The sequence below is a fragment of the Populus nigra genome, chromosome 10 (genome assembly GCF_951802175.1).
Source record: "Populus nigra chromosome 10, ddPopNigr1.1, whole genome shotgun sequence".
Taxonomy (NCBI): Eukaryota; Viridiplantae; Streptophyta; class Magnoliopsida; order Malpighiales; family Salicaceae; genus Populus; species Populus nigra.
In genome coordinates this window covers 11,935,002-11,955,091 of record NC_084861.1, presented here as the reverse complement: position 1 = coordinate 11,955,091, position 20,090 = coordinate 11,935,002, and the positions used below count along the sequence as shown (strand labels likewise).

At 36.1% G+C, this 20,090-nt stretch overlaps 3 protein-coding genes and 1 non-coding gene across 4 annotated transcripts; all 4 read right to left on the bottom strand.

Annotated features, from left to right (window-relative positions):
- Positions 1–2,857: 2,857 nt before the first annotated feature.
- On the bottom strand, positions 2,858–5,769 carry LOC133704243 (laccase-5-like). The gene is made up of 6 exons (XM_062129021.1): positions 5,576–5,769; positions 5,315–5,466; positions 4,958–5,202; positions 4,700–4,828; positions 3,361–4,314; positions 2,858–3,272 (listed from the first exon to the last, which is right to left on the bottom strand). The coding sequence occupies exons 1-6, from the start codon at positions 5,687–5,689 to the stop codon at positions 3,142–3,144; spliced, it is 1,725 nt and encodes a 574-aa protein (XP_061985005.1). The 5' UTR covers positions 5,690–5,769; the 3' UTR covers positions 2,858–3,141.
- A 2,558-nt stretch (positions 5,770–8,327) lies between these two features.
- Positions 8,328–8,400, bottom strand: TRNAV-UAC (transfer RNA valine (anticodon UAC)). The gene has a single exon. It is a non-coding gene; the product is annotated as a tRNA-Val (tRNA).
- Positions 8,401–9,439: 1,039 nt separating this feature from the next.
- Positions 9,440–12,702, bottom strand: LOC133705606 (laccase-12-like). The gene is made up of 6 exons (XM_062130897.1): positions 12,492–12,702; positions 12,229–12,380; positions 11,803–12,050; positions 11,464–11,592; positions 9,890–10,852; positions 9,440–9,787 (listed from the first exon to the last, which is right to left on the bottom strand). The coding sequence occupies exons 1-6, from the start codon at positions 12,615–12,617 to the stop codon at positions 9,657–9,659; spliced, it is 1,749 nt and encodes a 582-aa protein (XP_061986881.1). The 5' UTR covers positions 12,618–12,702; the 3' UTR covers positions 9,440–9,656.
- A 5,050-nt stretch (positions 12,703–17,752) lies between these two features.
- On the bottom strand, positions 17,753–19,549 carry LOC133705316 (probable leucine-rich repeat receptor-like protein kinase IMK3). Its single transcript, XM_062130456.1, is given in 4 exon segments — positions 17,753–18,018; positions 18,021–18,545; positions 18,753–18,985; positions 19,458–19,549. Coding segments are annotated over 4 exon segments (1,032 nt in total). The 3' UTR covers positions 17,753–17,836.
- Between the last annotated feature and the right edge of the window lie 541 nt (positions 19,550–20,090).

The window sequence follows — 20,090 nt, the reverse complement described above, 5'->3', positions numbered from 1 at the left end:
TATGGTCAACTTCAATTATAGTTGGCGACCTTTCTTAGTTGCATTGGATTTATTTTGTCGGTATCTCTTCAATAATATAAATAGGGTTATCATAAAGTTAGATTTATATTTGAAGTTTTTTCTTCTTTTTCTTATTCTTTGATTGTAATTTGTATTGGTCCATTTAACAATTTGTTTGAAATGTTTTAATTTTAATCATGACATACACCAAAATATGATGATCACCCAAACCTTTTTTGCTCGTGTTGTTTGACTATTTTTTTATAAATGATATTAATATATAAAACACTTATTTTTTTCTCCTTAAAGGTCAACAATCCAATGTTGAGCTAGTACTAGTTTATTGATCACATTTTTGCTGCGACTTTGAAAAAATGATCTTGAATGTAAAATAAAAATATATAAATTGTCAAAAACTTTCTAACACTGTTATGAATCTCATCTTAGCACAACTGTTCAAACTTGTAAAATCACATGGGAGTTGTCTTAATATGATATTGTTCAGTAGGTGGGTTTAGAGAAAATTAAATCAACCTAAAACTAAATGATATAATTAAATAAAAATCACATATTAAATGATGAAACTGAAAAATAAATATAAAATTAGATAAAAAAACTGAATGAATTAAAAAAACTCACATGTATTAAAGAATGAAATTGAAAAAAATAAAAGATAAAAAAGGGCAAAAAAAGTTTAATTACAAGATAAAAAAATAAAATTTACCACTAACTCTAGAAAATAAAATAAAATTAAACTTTGTATTAAAAGATAGAATTTTAAAAAGATAAAAAAGAGTTATAAAAACCCAATGAAAACAAAACACATGGAATCAAAAAATTAAAACCCAGAAGATTACAAAATGGTCGATAAACCCAAATGGCCAATTAAAAAAAAAAGCCACAAGACTGTTGAAAAAACTTAAACCCACGCACTTGGGTTTTTATTTTTCTCCACTCTTTTTTTTTAAAAAAAAACAATCACAGTTTGTGTTTGTTTTGAAAGAAATATTGATCTAGTGTACAAAATATGCTATAGTCACTTGAGTTACTACACAAAGTAAATATAAAATTACTAAAAAAACATATTAATCAATTCGAGTTTGTTTTAAATGAAATATTGTGCTTCATAGAAGTTAAATCCGTGATCTCTGAAATGCAACACGCACTAACAACTCTAGCCAGGACACGAAGTTGATTTAAAATAATTAACAACCTATATTAATAAAATTTACTGTTTATATAAACAATTTAAAATGCAATTAAATCGAGTGTCAACGTTTTTTAGTTGCTAGTATAATATTACTTTGAAAGTAAAACGTGTACCGTGATGTAATAAAGGTATTACTATAACGACGCTCCCCTAATCTATGTATGTCACCGCGTTTCAAAATAACGTGAAAGCAATCTTGTCCCGTGGGTGTGTGAAGTGTCACCTATGATGCCATCATTGACGACATTCAAAAGAAAAGAACCCATTGAATAGCGACGGATCGCTCGGAGTTGTAAAGCATCCACGTTTTTTTACAAGGAAGTGACGATCTTTATGACGACGTTTTTCCGAGGAAGTGACGATTTTTATTGCGTGGGAGCCGAGGCACATTCCAACCCCCTAGTAATTCCGTGCTCTGGACTCGGGCCATATTTATTCATTCATAGCTGGGCTTAGGATAGACATAGGCCCACAATCACGACGGAACTAAAAATTTATCTCGGTACACATGGCTCAGACTAGCCTTCCCGAACACGAGCCCCCTAAGAGCAAACGTCATCTGCTTGGAATTTTGGAAGCCTCGAGACCCAATCAGTCCAAAGCACGTCACCCTCGGGATTGAACTGGGGGGGGGGGGGGGGCACCTTGATGGTCCAGCATGCTGACACCCCAGACAAGAAGAGATCTTCCTGGTCCATTCAAAATCTTCCATGAGATCTGTATATGTCGTATTTATTATTTTTAAAAAATTATTTTTAATATTAATATATTAAAGTAATTTAAATTTTTTTTAAAAATAATTTTTAAAAATTAAATTTTAACTGATCTTTATTTAGACCATAATCTCATATAAAAAACTAAATTACATCCCCATCTAGTCAAATTTATTAAGTTCACTGGCATTCAATGAGATAAGATGTATATATAGTTTAAATGTGATCCCTTATCTTAGAAAAGTATCGCTGCAGGGATTAATTTAAATAATCATTATCAATAATATATAACCCATAAACATAACTTTTTTTTTGTCATATTAGTCTTTATCTTAAAGTAGTTTAAAATTATAAATAACAAGAGAATTAATTATAATACCACTGCATTAATATACTCATGTGAATTCAAGGTATATAAATCAGCTGAACTCCAGGGTTAAAAAAGAAAAACTTCTTTATAAAGAGTTTCATCTTTGTTTTCAGAATCCTAACATTTTCTCTGTTACAGGACATACATGCTTCTAGCCTTACAAGTTCTTCCCGCTAGTCTTGAATTTGACTTAATTATCTGATAATCTTGAAAAATCATAAAACCACGTCAGTTTAAGGTTGTTCAGTAACCCTATCACTAAGCTAACAATTAACTTTAATAAAAAGGATTAATTTATGATATTCAAATAAAAATACTAAATGACCAACTCATAAAAAGCTACTAAATAATCGAATCTATTTTATTATTTTTTATAAATGAACCACTCCGTTGTTTCCTCCTTCCATGTTTGGATCTGGGTCGAAGGGGATTGAATATTAAGGGCTAGCCTTTCGAGGAGGTGAAAAAAATTGGTGACTATGCTGCCTTTCCAATTTCTATATTCATATTTTACTACGGAAGTGCTCAAAACGTTAAACATTTCAAAGCACATATAGCAGAGAATTCAAAAAGTTTGAATGTATTATTAACGAAGAGAAGCAAAAACAGCTCTGGAAAATCAATAACAAGCAGGTCAATAACTAAAATAAGATGGCAGCTCTTGTTTCTAAGGCTTGTAAGCCCAGAGAGGAAGAATACAATAATGAAATATGTCCCCAAATGCAGGGAAGAACAACATGGGAAATTGACTACAAGAAACAGAAAAAAAGGTGAAAGAAAATCCTATAGTTGTTGGCTTCTATGAGTGTCAACAATGGGTAAAATCTTCTTTTACGTATTGATATGAATTAACATATTGGCAGATCGGCTGGAGGAGGCTCGACACTCTGTAAAATCCCAATCCCCTCTTCTACCAAAAATGCCATGGCCAGACCCCATGTGATGTGAACATCCAAGTGACAGTGCATTAGCCACACACCTGTTTAATTATCACAAAAAAATGTTAATGAGGTTAATGTTCAAATTGAAGCACATCATGGATCAACTTTAGATCAACTTTAAATTACCTGGGTTATCAGCAACAAATCTAATAACCGCCCATCCATTCACAGGTACTGCAACTGTATTCCTCATTGGTGGATCAACAAGGTTGAATTTGGATTTATCAGTTTTGGGATTGAAATTCCCAAATCCTTCAGCGATGATGTAGAAGTCATATCCATGGAGATGGATTGGATGGTTTTCTGGTGTGACAATGCTCGTGTCTTGAAGCACAACCTGCACCCTTGATCCGTACTTCAACTTGTACAGCTTAGTTCCACGAGCAGGTTGAAAGAGGGAACGACTAACATTGCCAGTGTAGTCAAATTTTACTTGTGGTTTTGCTGGAAAATCGGTAGTGAAAACTCCAGGTATTTTTTGCTTATATGCTTGCAGTAGCGAGGCTTTTGAAGGAAACACAAAGGACACATTGTTCATACTAGCAGTGAAACGAGTGCCGTTGGGTCCTTGACACCGCCTAGCTCTAAAGTTTTTAGGACAATTGTTGAGTCCTAGGCCGATTGTGAAGAAGAGGTTCTCATCAATATCGGTCGGGACCTCAACTTTTCGAGGACTTCTAAAACTTCTACTGAAGGCTGTGACTGTAGCTGTGTCATTGTAAGCTGGAAGTGGTGGCATAAATGGTTTCTTTGTACACTTCGCAGGGCAAAGAACGGATTTGTATTCAAGAATGGCAGTGGTGGTAGTATTGTCAAATGGTGCATTTTGCGCACTTTGATAAGCTCGGGCTGCCATGTAATATCGGCCAGGTAGTTGGTCGCCAGAGATCAAAACATCTGTGGTTTGGCCAGGTCCTAGCATGATGACCGAGGTGGTAAAGGGCTTGAGATAGGATGCATCGGCACCGACAACTGTAAACTTGTGGTTGGCTATGGTGAAGAAAAGTGGTTGATTGAGTGCAGCATTGATGACTCGGAGGAGGTTTGTCTCACCAGAGTCGATCGGAACGATTGTAGTATCTGCAACAATATCAGGTCCATGAGATCATCATCTATGAAATACTGATGTGATGAAGCTTCTGTGCACTAATCAAATTTCAGTTATTTTAGTTGGAAGTCTTGGAAATGGTCTTCGTCTCCCTAAAAGGCCATTGGGCTACACCCCACTAGGCCCACAAAGAATTCTTAGATCGTTACAGTTTGCACTATTTTCATAAAGCCTAGATGTCTATTTTTGGAAAAAGATGATTTTGGAATAGTGACCCAAATTAAAAAAGGGCCCATTTAGGCTTCAACCTAAGCTATTCTCACAGGGCTCTTCTGATGTAGTTCAGCAGGTCCTACATTGTTTATTTACTACGGCACTGTTTGTGAGCATTGAGCAAATACACAGTGGTTAATTTACCTTTGCTGGAGCAGTTAAAAAGATCACCAGGTTGACCGTTAATGGTATAAGCATCAGATATATTAGGAGCCGCTCCGGTTCTAGCTGCTTCCCTCACCACATCAATAGGGTTCGTATCCCACCATTCACCTGAACATCATGGTTCGTTAGAATCAACAATTGTAACAAACGAATGTTTATTTGATTACTTGGTCGAAATTCACAGATTCAGTAATTAATAATGATTTGCGAGGAAATTAATGATGGATAACTAATTACCAAGGAGTATGGGTGTTTCACGCTTTGGCTTAGAGAATGGATACGATGATCCTTCTCTTGGATGGATGATTAGAGCACCATAAACAGTTGCTCTAAGCCAGGAGCTATGAGCGTGCCACCAAAGTGTTCCTTCTTGTCCTTCAATAGTAAACCTGTAGGTGTAACTTCCACCTGGTCTAATTGGGCATTGTGTCACAAATTCTGGCCCATCTGCCCAGCCCGTTCTCATTTGCCTAATACCGTGCCTGCACAAAAAAAAATGCCACACGCTCCATATAAGGATTTGTCACGAACATATATATATATATATATATGAACAGTCTGGAAAAGTTGAAAGACACGAATGCTATTAGTTACCAGTGAATGGTAACATTATATCGGGCTCTGTTCACAACTTTTACAACTAGAGTGTCTCCGTTCTTCACTTCCAAGGTTGGCCCCGGGAACATTCCGTTTACTGTGATGCTATTGTGGGTTTTGCATAGCCTTTTCACTTTTGTTGCTTGAACCTGTTCAGAATATATCAAATTAATGTCAGGAGAAAGAGGAAGGGGAATAATGTATAGATTACACACACACACAAACACAAGCAAGGAGAAGGGAGTTATTTAGACATACAGTAAAATCATGGTGGTGGGTTTTTGCAATAGCTAATGACATTGCTGAGGCCAGAAGCAGGAGCAAGAAGAAAGAACAATGGCGATTGGCAAAGATACGGTTGATAACCTCCATTTTCTTCTTTTTTGTTTAAGACACCAAGCCTTTCCTTGAAAGGTGATTGATTAAGATAAGTGGTGATGAAATTAGGGAGTTAAGGAAATCCTTTTATAGGATGGGTGTGAAGCCTAACGAGTTGTTTGAGGTTGGCAGATTAGGTTTTGATTTAGGAAGCGGTCAGATTTCTAAAGCAATAAAACTTACTTCAATCCTACAAGAGTTGTTGCACCCACTGGCATATCGAGATTGAATAATTTCTCAAATGCTTGTTTCACAAGTCTTTTCGCTAAATTCTTGTTGAATTTCAACAAATAACCATCATTGATAATTTAATTTTTTTGTAAGGAAAAAACAAGGGATTGTGACTTAGTCCCTTCCATTTTTCTGTGTTCTGTTACAAGGAAATGGGGTGCTATTTTTTCTTGCAATTCCTGTACGTCTCTTCAATGTATAAAACTTCAACATCTATAATCGTCAAGTACCAGAAGAAACCCTGCACGCAGGTCAAACTCGTTAAAGGCAAAGGTGCTGGCGTGGGCCTCCAGATCTTGTACACACATGTTGAGAGCGATGCTCGAAAATTACTTCTTTGATGGACGATGCTCAGTTAATTTTTTAATCAACTCAATTAACCTTAAGAGTTCAGGGTTAAATATTGACACGTGCATGAACAATGCTACCACTTATTTTAATTCCTTATTAAGGGATAAGCCGAGCACTATTAGAGGTAATTTATTCTCATCAAATGTTACTGAGAATATAAGTGATCTTGTCAGCTGGTAATTGTTCCAATGGCAACGACTTCATCAATTTTAGATTCGGAGGATATATACCGATTTCTTTGGCCCAGAAAAAAAATAAAAATGAAGACGTGCGGGGTTAATCAGCGCGATGCAGTTCCTCCAGCTTGCCGAAGGACAAATCTGATGATGGCTGGATTAAAAAATGATATATTTTTTTTATTAACATGATTGTTCAGTTTAGCTTTAATTAATATTGAAAAAACTTAAATTCATGATAATTAAAGAGTAAATACAAGTCCTAACTAATAAAACTACTCCTCGTAATTAAGTTAATGTGATAATTGGATGGACTTATGTACACGATGCCGCTTTGGAGACCACGGAGTCTTTGATTATATGTTAAACATGGACCACCCGATCCCTATATTGAAAGTCTTTTTGTAAGTTGAGTGTAGAGTTATTTTCCATTGTTGTGCAAGGTATAAAATTAATTATTTGTTTGGTCCCACGACAAATTTCTCAACGATGTATAATTAGGTCGGAGATGCTTAAAATAGGTAAACAAAAAGGCCGGTCTGGCTAAGAATATGCAACCCTGTAATATGATTGCTTACATATTGATTTGATGTGGTATATTGATATCATCACGGGTTGTGTTTTGAATTAAATGTCATTTGATTTGAGCTGTTATTTTTAGTTAATAATTTGTCATCATCCAAAGTAATTTTTTTTAATTTAAATTGCCAATGAAAAACAACAAAAAACGTTAAAAAAAGGAATAACTGCTTCAAATGATTCCCACAATCTTAAAACTCATTCCCAAAAAAAAAAAAACTTCAATAGCTGAAATAAATTTCATTATAGAATTATTCCAAACAAGCTGTTTATGAAGTATTTAAATCTCGAACTCCCAAGATTGAAAACAGTCTGATCTCTTCGAATTGAAGCATATCTTGAGAGAGACAAGGATGGTTAAAGATCTTGATAGGTGAACAAGATTGGAAGAGAAAAAACCACAGTTTGGTAATGTTAGTTATTGACTTCTTAAGAATAGATTCTCAATTAGTGTCTCGTAAATGAGGGTATGATTGAAAAACAGAGAGCTCCCTTGTCAAAGTTTTTCTGGTGCTTTATCTTTCATCACTTTTTTTTTTCCTGTTATAATTGAAACATTAATAGCTTGTTGGTCGACCCTGCTTTCTTGGCTTTTCAATTTCCATGGTAGTTGTGAATGGTGTGGTTAAACTCGCAGAATAAAAACACTACCGTATGAACCCATTCTGTAGGCCGAACAAGCTGCAAAGAACCTAGCTGTGGCAGAGCACAAGAGCCTGGGGAGGCCTAAGGAATGCGTCAAATACACTCTCCCTTAGGCCTTAACTACCAGTGGTTATATATGCTTCAGAAATGATCACATAATTGGTGGCCTGCTTGTAAGATTATGGGAAACAGATCATCACTAAACATGCTAACACAATACAGATCCATATTATTTTTTTGACGGCATTCCTATTGGGAAAGCTAAAGTGGTTGGCATGCTGCTGTGTGAAGCATAAACCCTATGCATATTCACGAACAAGCCGCAATGCTAACAGAAAGAGTGATGAAGCAAAATCAGTGAATCAATCCCACTTGTGCGAAGGTTCACATATGGCTTCTGCTCAGCAATATTATTGTCGTATTCAGCAACTGACATTTCATTATCAATAACCAAAGATTGACATCACTTTTTTATTACGCGACGATAAACTTCAAAAAAGTAAGGAGAAACCCGAGATTTTCTCGTGCCCACGATAAACTTCACAGCCAATCTCTGTGAGCTTCGGTTTTGTAAGTCTCTTCTTCCTTAACTCCTTTTGTCGGGAACGATTAATTAAACTTCCTGTCTGTAAATGAAAAAAAAACCTATATGTTGCTGCCCAGGATCGAACTGGGGACCTTTAGTGTGTAAGACTAACGTGATAACCACTACACCACAGCAACTGATTTGTTGTCTTCTGCATCGTTAATGATATCATTACAATGAAATATACAGTCCCCTAAATTTCCTTTCAAAGCAACGACGCACCCGTAACTGAGTCCCCTTCCTCCAACTTGAATTTCATATTCCCAATTGGGATCTCTAGTTCTTAAGAGAGCAATGAATGCCGGGGTAAATTTATTGCTCAGAAATTGAAACAGCAGGGATTAATTTATTAGTCTCTTTAAACTGTAGAGACTAAGTAATAATTAACTATGCATTGTAAAATTAATTTATTTTCTCTTAACCTCATAAAAGGATAACTTGTTTCAATGAGGTAGCTGAGCGTGCCATTTGAGCATATAATATAATTCAGCGGGTAAGGCCAGCGGCTACAGAATGAGTTGAAGGAGGCAGGTATGATGAATAGGTGCGGGCCAATGCCAATGAATGGAATCCATATACATGGATTGAATAAAAGCATTAAAATAGTTTGAAGAATAGTTATGAGGCCCGACTCGATTTGATATGTCAACTAAGAGCCTTGATCGGGTTTGTTTTATTCAAAACTTGATTGAATTTTTTTTAAAATATATTTTTTCTTTTAACTAAAAACCTTATATATATATATATATATATATATATATATATATATATATATATATATATATTTCAGTTGGTTATTAACTAATTTTAAAGTTTACTATATACATACTAGAATAATATTTTATTTTTTTAATATGAGATTTAAAGTCTTTTAACATATATATTCTATATTTACAAGAAAAAAGTTATATTTTTTCAATATAAAATAAGTAACTTAAAAGGCTAGAATAATATCCTTTTATTGTGGGATAAAAAACCTTTTAAAATAATATTTTTAATTTCATTATTTACAACATATATAATTTATATCCACGTAGATTATTTCTTAATATTTTCACATGAAATAGTAAAATTTTAAACAAAATTTTTTAATTTTTTCAGGTTAACACGGGCCAACTCCTAGACCGGGTTTGATAATTATGGTTTGGAGGGATCTTCTTGCAATCATAATTTAGATTTTTGCCTCAAATTGAATATTCCTCAAATTAAGTAAATTTTGAATTACATCCCTCATGTTTATGGGATTAAGAAACAGAGAGAACATTAAATTACATCTTTCATCAAAAGGTAATGCAGGGGAAAACGAAACTAAGACACTACAGCTAGCAGAACCCATATAATATTGTCGGGCTTATGAATTCCAGCAAACAGGTACACTTTTTTATTGCTGATCTCAGCATAGAGGCAGATCTTCTGGAGGCGACTCAATGGATTGCAATTGTCCAACTCCATTCTCTACCAAGAAAGCCGTGGCAAGACCCCAGGTGATGTGGACATCCAGGTGGCAATGCATTAGCCATACACCTATTTATGCAAAAGAAAATGGAATCATTTAATTTAAAATTGGAGTTGAATTGAAGTTAGAGTTTGACATCCTAGTATGATAATGCAGAATTGTTTTTTTACCTGGATTGTCTGCGACGAATCGAATGACCGCCCATCCATTTACAGGGACTGCAACTGTGTTTCTGAGAGGTGGATCAACAAGGTTAAATTTTGATGGATCTGTTCGGGGATTATAATTCCCAAATCCTTGTGCGATAATGTAGAAGTCATATCCATGAAGATGGATTGGGTGGTTTTCTGGTGTGACAATGCTCGTGTCTTGCAATACAATCTGAACCCTTGAACCATATTTCAAATTGTACAGCTTAGTCCCAGCAACAGGCTGAAAGAGGGACCGGCTCACATTACCAGTGTAATCAAATTTTCGTGGTGGATTTGCTGGAAAATCAGTGGTGAAAACTCCTTGTATGCGTTGGTGATGAGCTTGCAACAGAGAGAAGTTGGATGGGAGCACAAAAGATACGTTGTTCATGCTTGCAGTGAAGCGGGTTCCGTTAGGCCCTTGACACCGGCTAGACTTGTTAAAATTAGATGGGCAAGGATTGAGACCTAAACCAATTGTGAAGAATAAACTCTCATCAATGTCAGTTGGGACTAAGGTTTTATCAGCACTTTTGAAGCTAGTAGTGAAAGTAGTGACAGTGACTGTGTCATTGTAGGCTGGCAACGGTGGCATGATTGGTTTGTTTGATGAACAATTCTTGGCAGCACAGGCGGAAGATTTGTATTCAAGAATAGCGGTAGTGGTAGTATTGTCGAATGGTGCATTTTGCGCGCTTTGATAGGCACGTGCTGCCATGTAATACCGTGAAGGTGTCTGGTCACCGGAAATCAAAACATCAGTGGTTTGGCCAGGTCCAAGCATCAGGACTGATGTGGTGAACGGTTTGACATAGGATGCATCCGCACCAACGACAGTGAACTTGTGGTTGGCAATAGTGAAGAAAAGGGGCTGATTGAGTGCAGAATTGACCACTCGAAGAAGATTAGTCTCGCCGGAGTCTATTGGCACAATTACAGTATCTGCAAAAGAAATTCATATTCGAGTAGATTAGTTTCTGTGTTGTTGATGGCTTGCATAGCCGAGAACTACTAGCACTGGGAATTCAAGTTTCTGTTGAAGTGTTCTGGACCTGGGCTTGTTAGTGAATATCCAGCCCATAAGTCCAACACTACTAAACTATATCCATCCAAATAGAACAGTTTATACAAACTATTGTCTCAGACGTTAAGTCTACGACTTTGTGGGTGGATGCTTCATGCTTGGGTCCACGTAAACATGCATGCGAGTGAAAAAAAAGCATCATTAACACCACTAAGTTCTGTCCTAGGATAAAACAAAACCTTCGATTAGACATTTAAACCTCTGCGCGCTGTGGACTTGTTGTTTCCTCCCAGCTAGCTAGAATTTTCCTTGGATGTTAATCATGTTATTCTAACTGATATAGCATGATATATGGCCCATGAATAAATAAAATCCAATTGCCCTTTTCTTCCTTTTTTTTATATTATAGAATACATGAGTGTAGAATTTTATTTTTTTTGGGGCCGTGAGACTTTGAAAGCGATCAATCTAATGTGCTTGTACCGCAAGCTTGAGTTAAGGATTCGTTTACAAGAATATTGAAGCATACCTTGGCTTGAGCAGTTGTAAAGATCACCAGGTTGACCATTGACGGTATAGGCATCGGAAACATTTGGTGCTCCTCCCGTTCGAGTTGCTTCCCGCACGACATCAATTGGATTCGCGTTCCACCATTCACCTGATCATTACACGATAATTAACCACCGTTAATCATGGTTAATATCATTCTACAATATTTAGTTCGTTAAGCTACCTTTTCTTTGATAAGCTTGGACAAGCAACAAATATATGCACGTACATAATGTATATAATCGATAGCTCTTAAACATGATCAGCTAATTAGCCAAGAGTCAAAAATTAATTTTTCAGCAACGAGTTGTTTGATTACCGAGAAGAATTGCTGTTTCGCGCTTGGGCTGCTTGGAGAACGGGTACGGAGATCCTTCTTTCGGATGGACAATTAGAGCACCATAAACAGTGGCTCTAAGCCATGAGCTATGAGCATGCCACCACAGGGTCCCCTCTTGCCCTTGAATGGTAAATTTGTAGGTGTAACTCCCACCTGGTCTAATTGGGCATTGCGTCACAAATTCTGGTCCATCTGCCCATCCCGTTCTCATTTGCCTAACGCCATGCCTGTTGGGGGAAAAAATGATACTAATATAATTAAATGCAAGCCTCGTGGTACAATATACAAGGTTAATTACTATACAATTGTTGTTGTATATATATACTTGTCAAGAAATAAAATTATTGAAAGTAAAAGATTTTACGTCATGTGGAAAAGCTGAAATACGAGAGAGCATTTATTTACCAATGAATGGTGACATTGTATTGGGCTTTGTTGACAACATTGACTACTAGAGTGTCTCCGTTATTCACTTCCAGTGTTGGTCCCGGAAACATCCCATTAACCGTGATGGAATTCTGGGTCTTGCACAGCCTCTTCACTGGAGTTGCTTGAATCTGAACCATCGATCATAATATAAATATCGTAGTTAATATTTATAGCATCTAATTAAGTAGAAGAAGAGATTATGATAAGCTTAATGAAGGAAAGAGAGAAGAAATACACACAACAAAATCATGGTTGTGCGTTTCGGCGTTTGCCAAGGACAATGCAGAAGCTAAGAGTAACAAAAGGCCCAAGAAGAACAAAGAGAGACGATGATTGATGGCAAAGATGTTGTCGAAACCCTCCATCGTTCTCTCAATCAAAACAACCTTCGCCTTGATTGATGGTATTAGTTAAGTTGGTAATGTAGTGTGGAGAGTGGGAGAGAGGAAGCTCTATTTATAAGAAAATTAGACGCACAGGAATGTGCGATGCTGGCAGATTAGGTTTCGGTCAAGAGCCAAGTGCTCATATGCAAGGGCAAACTTAGTTCAACCTCATAGGAGTTAGTTAGCTTGGTGCACCCACTAGCCTACGAAAAAGCGTATAATTTCTTTTAGTGTTTGGTGGACAATTCTTTCTTAGATGCTAAAATTCAACGAAGCATCAATACTATAATTAATTATTTGAAAATAAAATGGACCCTATTCTTCTTAATCCTTTAACTAAACGATTTAGCTCACAGAAGGTCGAGATTTGGTGTTTTTTGCATGCTTTCTTAATGCACAGATCACAAAACGGAGTCCCCATCCTTATATTTTAAGATATTAGGAGAGCAATAGTCTAACGCAAGAGCTTTATTTTATTTTATACCCCCGGCCCATGGGAGGCCAGAAAACGCCTTTCGTCCCCCCCTCGTCGAGTATATGCACAGTTCGATACATTAACAGTAGCGACAAAGCACGTAATGGTCAAACAGCTTCTTTTCAATGCAAAAAACTTCAAACTCCAAAACGGAAATTATACGTTCTCATCGTTTTTATTTTCTTTTTCCTTTTAACAAGGGTGATCGCTAGGACGACGTGGTAGATATTAAAGTGTTTCGTAATTGAAGGGAACTACCTACTTAATTGATAAATTTATACCCAGGCTCACGACTAATTAATAACTCTATTGCATGTAACATCACCCATCTGCGAGCAAAATGCAGTCCTTTTCATCAAATATATATATTTCTTAAGCAACCGTGATATTAGACTGATGTGTCGAAGTGTTTGAGAAGAGGAAAGCGCCTGCTGGTTGACCTTTTACGTAGAATGGTCCAGGCAGGAGTGAATAGTCTATTTATGAAGATTAAAACATTACATAATTCCTGTAAAGAAAAGGTGTTTGCAGCCATTGCTCTTTTTATTCTGTGTTTGGTTGATTCCCGAGATATTTTTGAGGCCTTTACCTATGTAAAAAAATGTTTGTTCCCAAAACACATGAGTCACGTATAAATCCAATTGTTTAAGTTCTACAAATGACATGGCCATACAATTTGAAGCCATACTTTCGTTATCTTTAGGGTTGAGAATTGATTTCATTAATTAGATCATTAACCGTATTTCATTTTTTAATTCTTTTGTTCAAGACTCTGGGTAAAAAATCATTGATCGATGCACAATTTGATAAAAAGATATATACATTTGATTATTAGATAAAAATATGATTAAATCATTATAGTGGTTTTGTAGTTCGCTTCTTTTACATGTCACGACAAGATAAATGGATTAGTTGAGTTCAACGGTCAATTTTATTGAAAACGCGACCTAATTATTGCTTTTCAATTTCTTGAAACAAATGATAGCTAGTGCACGCAGAGTATTAGATTAGTAAGTGCTTTGTCACCAACATGCTCCAAAGCATTTCTTCTGATTAATAATGGAGTCCAGAAGCATGCATGATCATCGATTAAAAGTTAGATGGCTGAAAAAGGTGTTATCATGCAAGGGTTACATACAAGTCACCAGTTTAGGTTAAATGCCCGGGCCATAGCTGAAGATTCAATACGGTTTCCTTCCCCGAATGACTGTAAAAGTCGTCTTAGTAGGTGTAATTAATTAACGTGATTTAATTTGTAGTAGAAAAATGCTGGGTCTAACCAAAAATTTCTTTCTTAGAAACAGCAGGTTTGAAATGCATAAAAAGAGTCTGGGATTAATGATATATAGGGCATTAATTAGGTACGTAGCTTGTGATGATCAATATCACAAGAGACAGAAAAGCATAGGAACCATGGATTTCCGTGTCTATTATTCCATTCGTCTACACTTGTCAATGCATGTTCGAACAACTATAAATCATCTTGTTTGATGTTTTTCTATGATCGCGTGTTGTTTCCGATTTCCTGTCGTTAATAAAGTCTTCAAGCAAGAATTAGGTTGATAGTCGATGCTTGGAATTGGTGGTTCTTGTTGTTGGTGGTCAAATTTGACATTGAATTGCCAAAATAAAAAAAGAAAAACAAATCTTGCTGTCCATAACATCTTTTGACAGCATTATTAGTGAGTTTATACAGTTTCCACGTTCTTAATTAACGTGATCATATATAAGCTGTCCCTCCTGTATTAGAAATTATAATTTAGTTACATAATTGGCATCGATCGTGGAGTATTTCATTAACAATTTGTGATAATTTTAGTAAATTTTAATGTGATATTAATTGACTGGTTTTATGTTTTTAGCAAAAACAAGGGTATCTTAGAAAGGAAAATGACTAAAATCGTCGCATCTCAGCAACGTAATGTATATTCTGGTGGAGCAGAGCACTTACAGTCCAAAGATTAGTTTGTGATTCTTGAAAAAGAGAATTTGGTTGGAAACCCTTGCAACATGAGGATTAAATAATAATTTACTCTTTTTCTTAAAACATAAATTATCCATGCAAAAAATAGAAGATTTTTTTTCATATATAGTTGGATAAAAATCTTCTAGTTAAATTGCTTTCTACATTGATTTGATCGGTTGTAATTCGTAAGCATTGCTCTTTTTTCTCCTCAGGGATAAAGAGATTAACTTGATCTTATTTAATAGCCGCCTGGAAACTTTTTTACCCTCATCATCGATCTCAACAAGCTCGCTGATAGAGAGGCGAAAGGACAAAGGAAATAAAACAAGGATTGAGAAATGAATCATACTCTCTCGCCACTCCTACATGCACTAGGATTATTACTCAATGTTCTCAATGCCTTAGTACAAAAGGGAATTATTAGGTACCCAACGCCTTTCAAAAAGTGAGAGAAATCCTTTTAAAAAGACAGCCAGGGAAAAGTTCGAAAATGATGGATATCCCGGAAATTGTGTTTGTCGGAAATCGGTGGGTCGAGATTCTGGCCAGCAGTCTCGAAGACCAATAATGATTCTTCTTTTTTTTTTTCTCCCTTTTCGGGGCACAAATGAAGGGATATTTGTGCAGTTATTTTAAATAAGCGATCCTAATGCTTTTCCTGTATATTTTGCCTATAAACCTGCTCAAACTGAGTTTTAAGCTAAAACTACTTGATAAAAACAAAAAAACTTCAAGGCTTCGAATTAAACTTTTTTATTTTTTTATATATCAGGATCATCACTAAACTTAAGAAAACTTCATCCCCCCCCCCCCCCAACAAATTTATCATAAATCAGAATTGAACGGATCTAACCAACAAAGCAGAAGGAGATTCAACTAGCCTAACAATCAAATCAAGCACAGTGGAGACCTTGTCACACGGCCTTTATATAGCAGGTGCCAATGTGAACTTATATGAAATCACCTTAGAGCACAAGGAAAAGTATGCATGGTTTGTTGAGGTTGGGTCAATTGGCAGTTGGCAATGCCTAACAATGTAGAAATATAAAAATGAAAAAACGAGCAGACATCAAGTCAAAGTCTGCAAGAGAAATTTACAAGGGAAGAACGGATATTAATCTCTTTGAATGGAAGCATGGAGGCAGAATGATACAGAGAGATTGATGGAGATTGGATAGGTGAACTAGAATGAATGATAGAATAATAAGTTGGTGAGTTTGTTATTGACTTTGAGAAAACAAAGTGTACATTAGTAGTGTGAATATCAAAACATTAAAGAATTGATTGAAGAGCGGAAAGTTTCCTTGTCAAAGTTTTCTGGTGCTTTATCTTAATAAAACTTTCGCTCTTTGCTTTCTTTTTTAGTCATTCCCATGTGTTTGGTCAGGTCCTGTTCATGGGCTTTCATTTTCTGTGGCAATTTTGAATAGATGGGTGCAAATTTATAATATTTTGCTGCATTATTTCAAGAGTTTTCACATGGCATCATCTTAGCTTGTGAATCATGCATGTATACCTTTCCTCGTAGCTTGTTCCCTCAAGAAACAGAGTATCAGTATTCCCACAGGACCATCAGCATGCCTGTAGCAACTAACGACCACTCAAGCGGCGGTGAAGCTAGAAATATTGGTTAACAGAGCGAAATGTTTTCACAAGAAATAAGAAAATTATGGAGGGCAATTACTTAATTAATCCTTGAAAAAAGGAAAGGCATTGCGCTACTAATTAATGAGTGAATAGTCATCATTATGATTTGCTAATTGACACTTGAATACAAGCTACCGAGTCTAGTCCACTGGTTACGTTACTGCCATCCTCCCCTGTAGGTAGGCATCGGGATTGAGCTGTCGTATAAAACAATCTATATTGGATTAATGGATAGATTATTGTTATTATTTTTTCTATGTAGATATAATTATAGTTATCCTATTGTCCAAGAATTTCTCGGTATCCATCACGATCCCTAATCATAATTCATTTAATTTCTAAGGATATCGTAGGCTTGTACCTTACGAAGGATTAGCAAATCAAAGCCCAGGGCTGAATAAGCATTCCAAATGACTGGTGCATAACACATCTACTGGCCCTTTGGATCTCCGTTCATTGCACATCTGGAGCACTTTAAATCAAAGCATCGTGATGTATCTGGGCTTTGATTAACTGTGCCTCTATCAAGTTATGGCCTCACCACAAACAAGTTACCGGTTCCAACATTTGTTTCTGGATGCAATAAACTGTTTTGATTTCTTTCAGTTCAACTGTTACTATCAAGAATTTTTAAAATTCCTCTCTTTTTGTTCAATCCAAACAGCTGACTGACTGACTGTAGTAGTCTGCCAGAAAGTGTGGGCATCAATGCCAAAACGTTACGTGAAACTAATGCAAATAGTAAAGGATAGATCAGTTAAATAATCTCTGTAGCTTTCGGAAGCTAGATTGCATTTTTACCTTGCTGATTGTTTTATTAAAAGATGAACTTGGAAATCAAGTTACGCAAATCATTCTTGGTAAAGAAGGGCCATGATAGTGAACTATCATCTGAAAAAAAAAAAACTTGACCAAGTCAAGATTGAAAAGAAAAATCTTAAGCTTGCAAGTCAGAAATTCTTAATACGAACATGGTAAAAAAACTGTCCTGTTTTTCAGATCAATTGGGAGAACCTGCTTATAAAAATCAAGATGAGCTGAGCCAGAACAAATATATCCTCAAATAGATCGGAACAAACGTGTATTACGGACACTAAATATCTCTTAACACTAAGACTCGAGAATGAAAGAATTGTAGCAGTCTACTCTATTTCCTAAACTCTCTGGCCACCAAATAAGTAACCCCATTTCTGGAGTCCCTTCCCCATTTGTTGAAGGAACCCCTGCACCATCATCTCTGGAAGGTCCGGGACTTAAAGCTGTCTCTGGTCTAATCTCTTCCAATTGCTGAGGACTTGTTGAACTTCTGGTCCTGTTGAAGGTGAGCGATCACCACAATGCAAAGCCAATTTCAATGTGGTAAGCAACTTATCACCGATTATTGAGGCATCTTTCATCAATTCCAAGTCAAAAACTTCATTAGTCCACTCTTCTTTGACAATAGAGGCAATCCGTTGAGGCAAATCCACACCATTCATTGGCTTACCAGGAGACTTCCCGGTAAGTTCCAAAGTACACTCCAAGGCTGTACACATCTGTTTTTGTGTTTTTGCTATCTTAAGCTTTGAAAGCTCTGGTGCTTGATATCCTAATGCTTCTGCAGTTGCAATTACATTAGTGTTGGCAGCAGCTGTCATTAGCCGGGATAGTCCATAATCTGCAATTTTTGCATTTTTGTGCTCATCAACGAGGACATTGCTTGATACAAGGTTTCCATGTATGATATTCTCATTGTCGTGCAGGTAGAACAGGCCGCGCGTCATGCCCTGTGCTCTTTGCATTCTTGTTTGCCAATCAATTGGCGTATCAGGTCCTCTAGCTGCAAGTGCAGCAAGTTAAAATACAGCATGTTGCTAGCTGAAGAGAATAGCTTGTAAGAATATAAAGCAAACTAAAAGAATTTATGCTTTTGATGGAAGAATGTTGCAAGAATTCCTTTAGGCATGAGTCGAAAACAAGATTCTTCCCTCCTTAGGTCCCAAATAACAAGCCCTTAATGCCAAAAGATTTGGGTGCCGGATTTTACCGAGCACATCAACCTCGTTTTCGAATTCTTTCTGGCCCTTTGAGATCTTTTCTCTTAATCTTTTCACTGCAACTTGATTCCCATCCTTTAATGTGGTCTTATAGACAGTCCCATAAGTGCTCTTTCCCATAATTTCTACAACTGCACGCAAAAGATCATCAGCTGTAAAAAACCACTGGCCCATCAAAATGCCTAGTTCCCCCTCCAGCCTCTCCACCAGATTCAACTTACACCTATCGCAGGATCAATAAAACATTTTCTACTAGTAGAGGTACGAACTATACCAAAATCCTATAATTCAAATGTAAACTACATCATGTGTTCATCTATCTATAAAGACAACACTAATATAATATATACTATGATATTTTACTCAGAGTAATATATCCTCTTCTCTTTTGGTTTTTGGTTTGTAACGATTTAACACTTCTAATGCATAAACGAAGACCTATCAAATATCTTGTTTCTCGGACCTTCCTGTTTCAGATTTTGAAGCCTGGACCTTCGTTTTGAAGACTTCATCATCTTCAATGGACCATCAGAATTTATATATTGAATGTTGTAATAAACAGCCCATTACTACAGGCCTTTGATTGTCCTAGAAAAAAATACTACTAGCCCAATTCTAGAGGAATATTACAAGTGGGTTTTCTTCGTTGTTTGTTTGATGGCAGAGAGATTATTTGGCCCAGCAAACAAACACACCTTTTTACATTTTTTTCCTCCCCGTGAAACAGCTCAATGTATTGGAGGTTCTCTCTAGTATCCATTATGTCTGCATATTCAGAGTCAGTCATACATATAAATCACACATAATTCATAGATAGTGATAATGACGAAGCTGTCAATTTCCATTCCATGAAATTCGATAAAAGAGATGGGATTTCATATGGTTTGAACCACTTAAATGGAGGTAGCTTGAGATGATGTATTAGGTTGGACTGGTCTATATGAAATCATAAATCATGATTGATCAAAAACGACGAAGATCATAGAGCATAGGTATCTAGAAAATCACTTGGTACTGTTTTTTTATTAACTCACAAGTGGCGTTCTAGCAAATAAATCTATGAGTAGTCACTAATAATCCATAAATACACTACATGTAGTAATCAAAGAGCTAGGTATTTATGAAGACAACTCTTAAAACATGACAAGTCAAACTGTATCTTCTTTTCTTTGCTAGCTAGAAGAAAGCTTCTATTTCATCTTTGAAGGTTCCAAAAGCCTCACCGAAAATAACCTATTTATAAAAAGATATTAACTTGATGTATTAAAGGGTGTTTAGAGTATAATAGTGATTATTTTTTAAAATATATTTTTTATTTAAAAAAAATA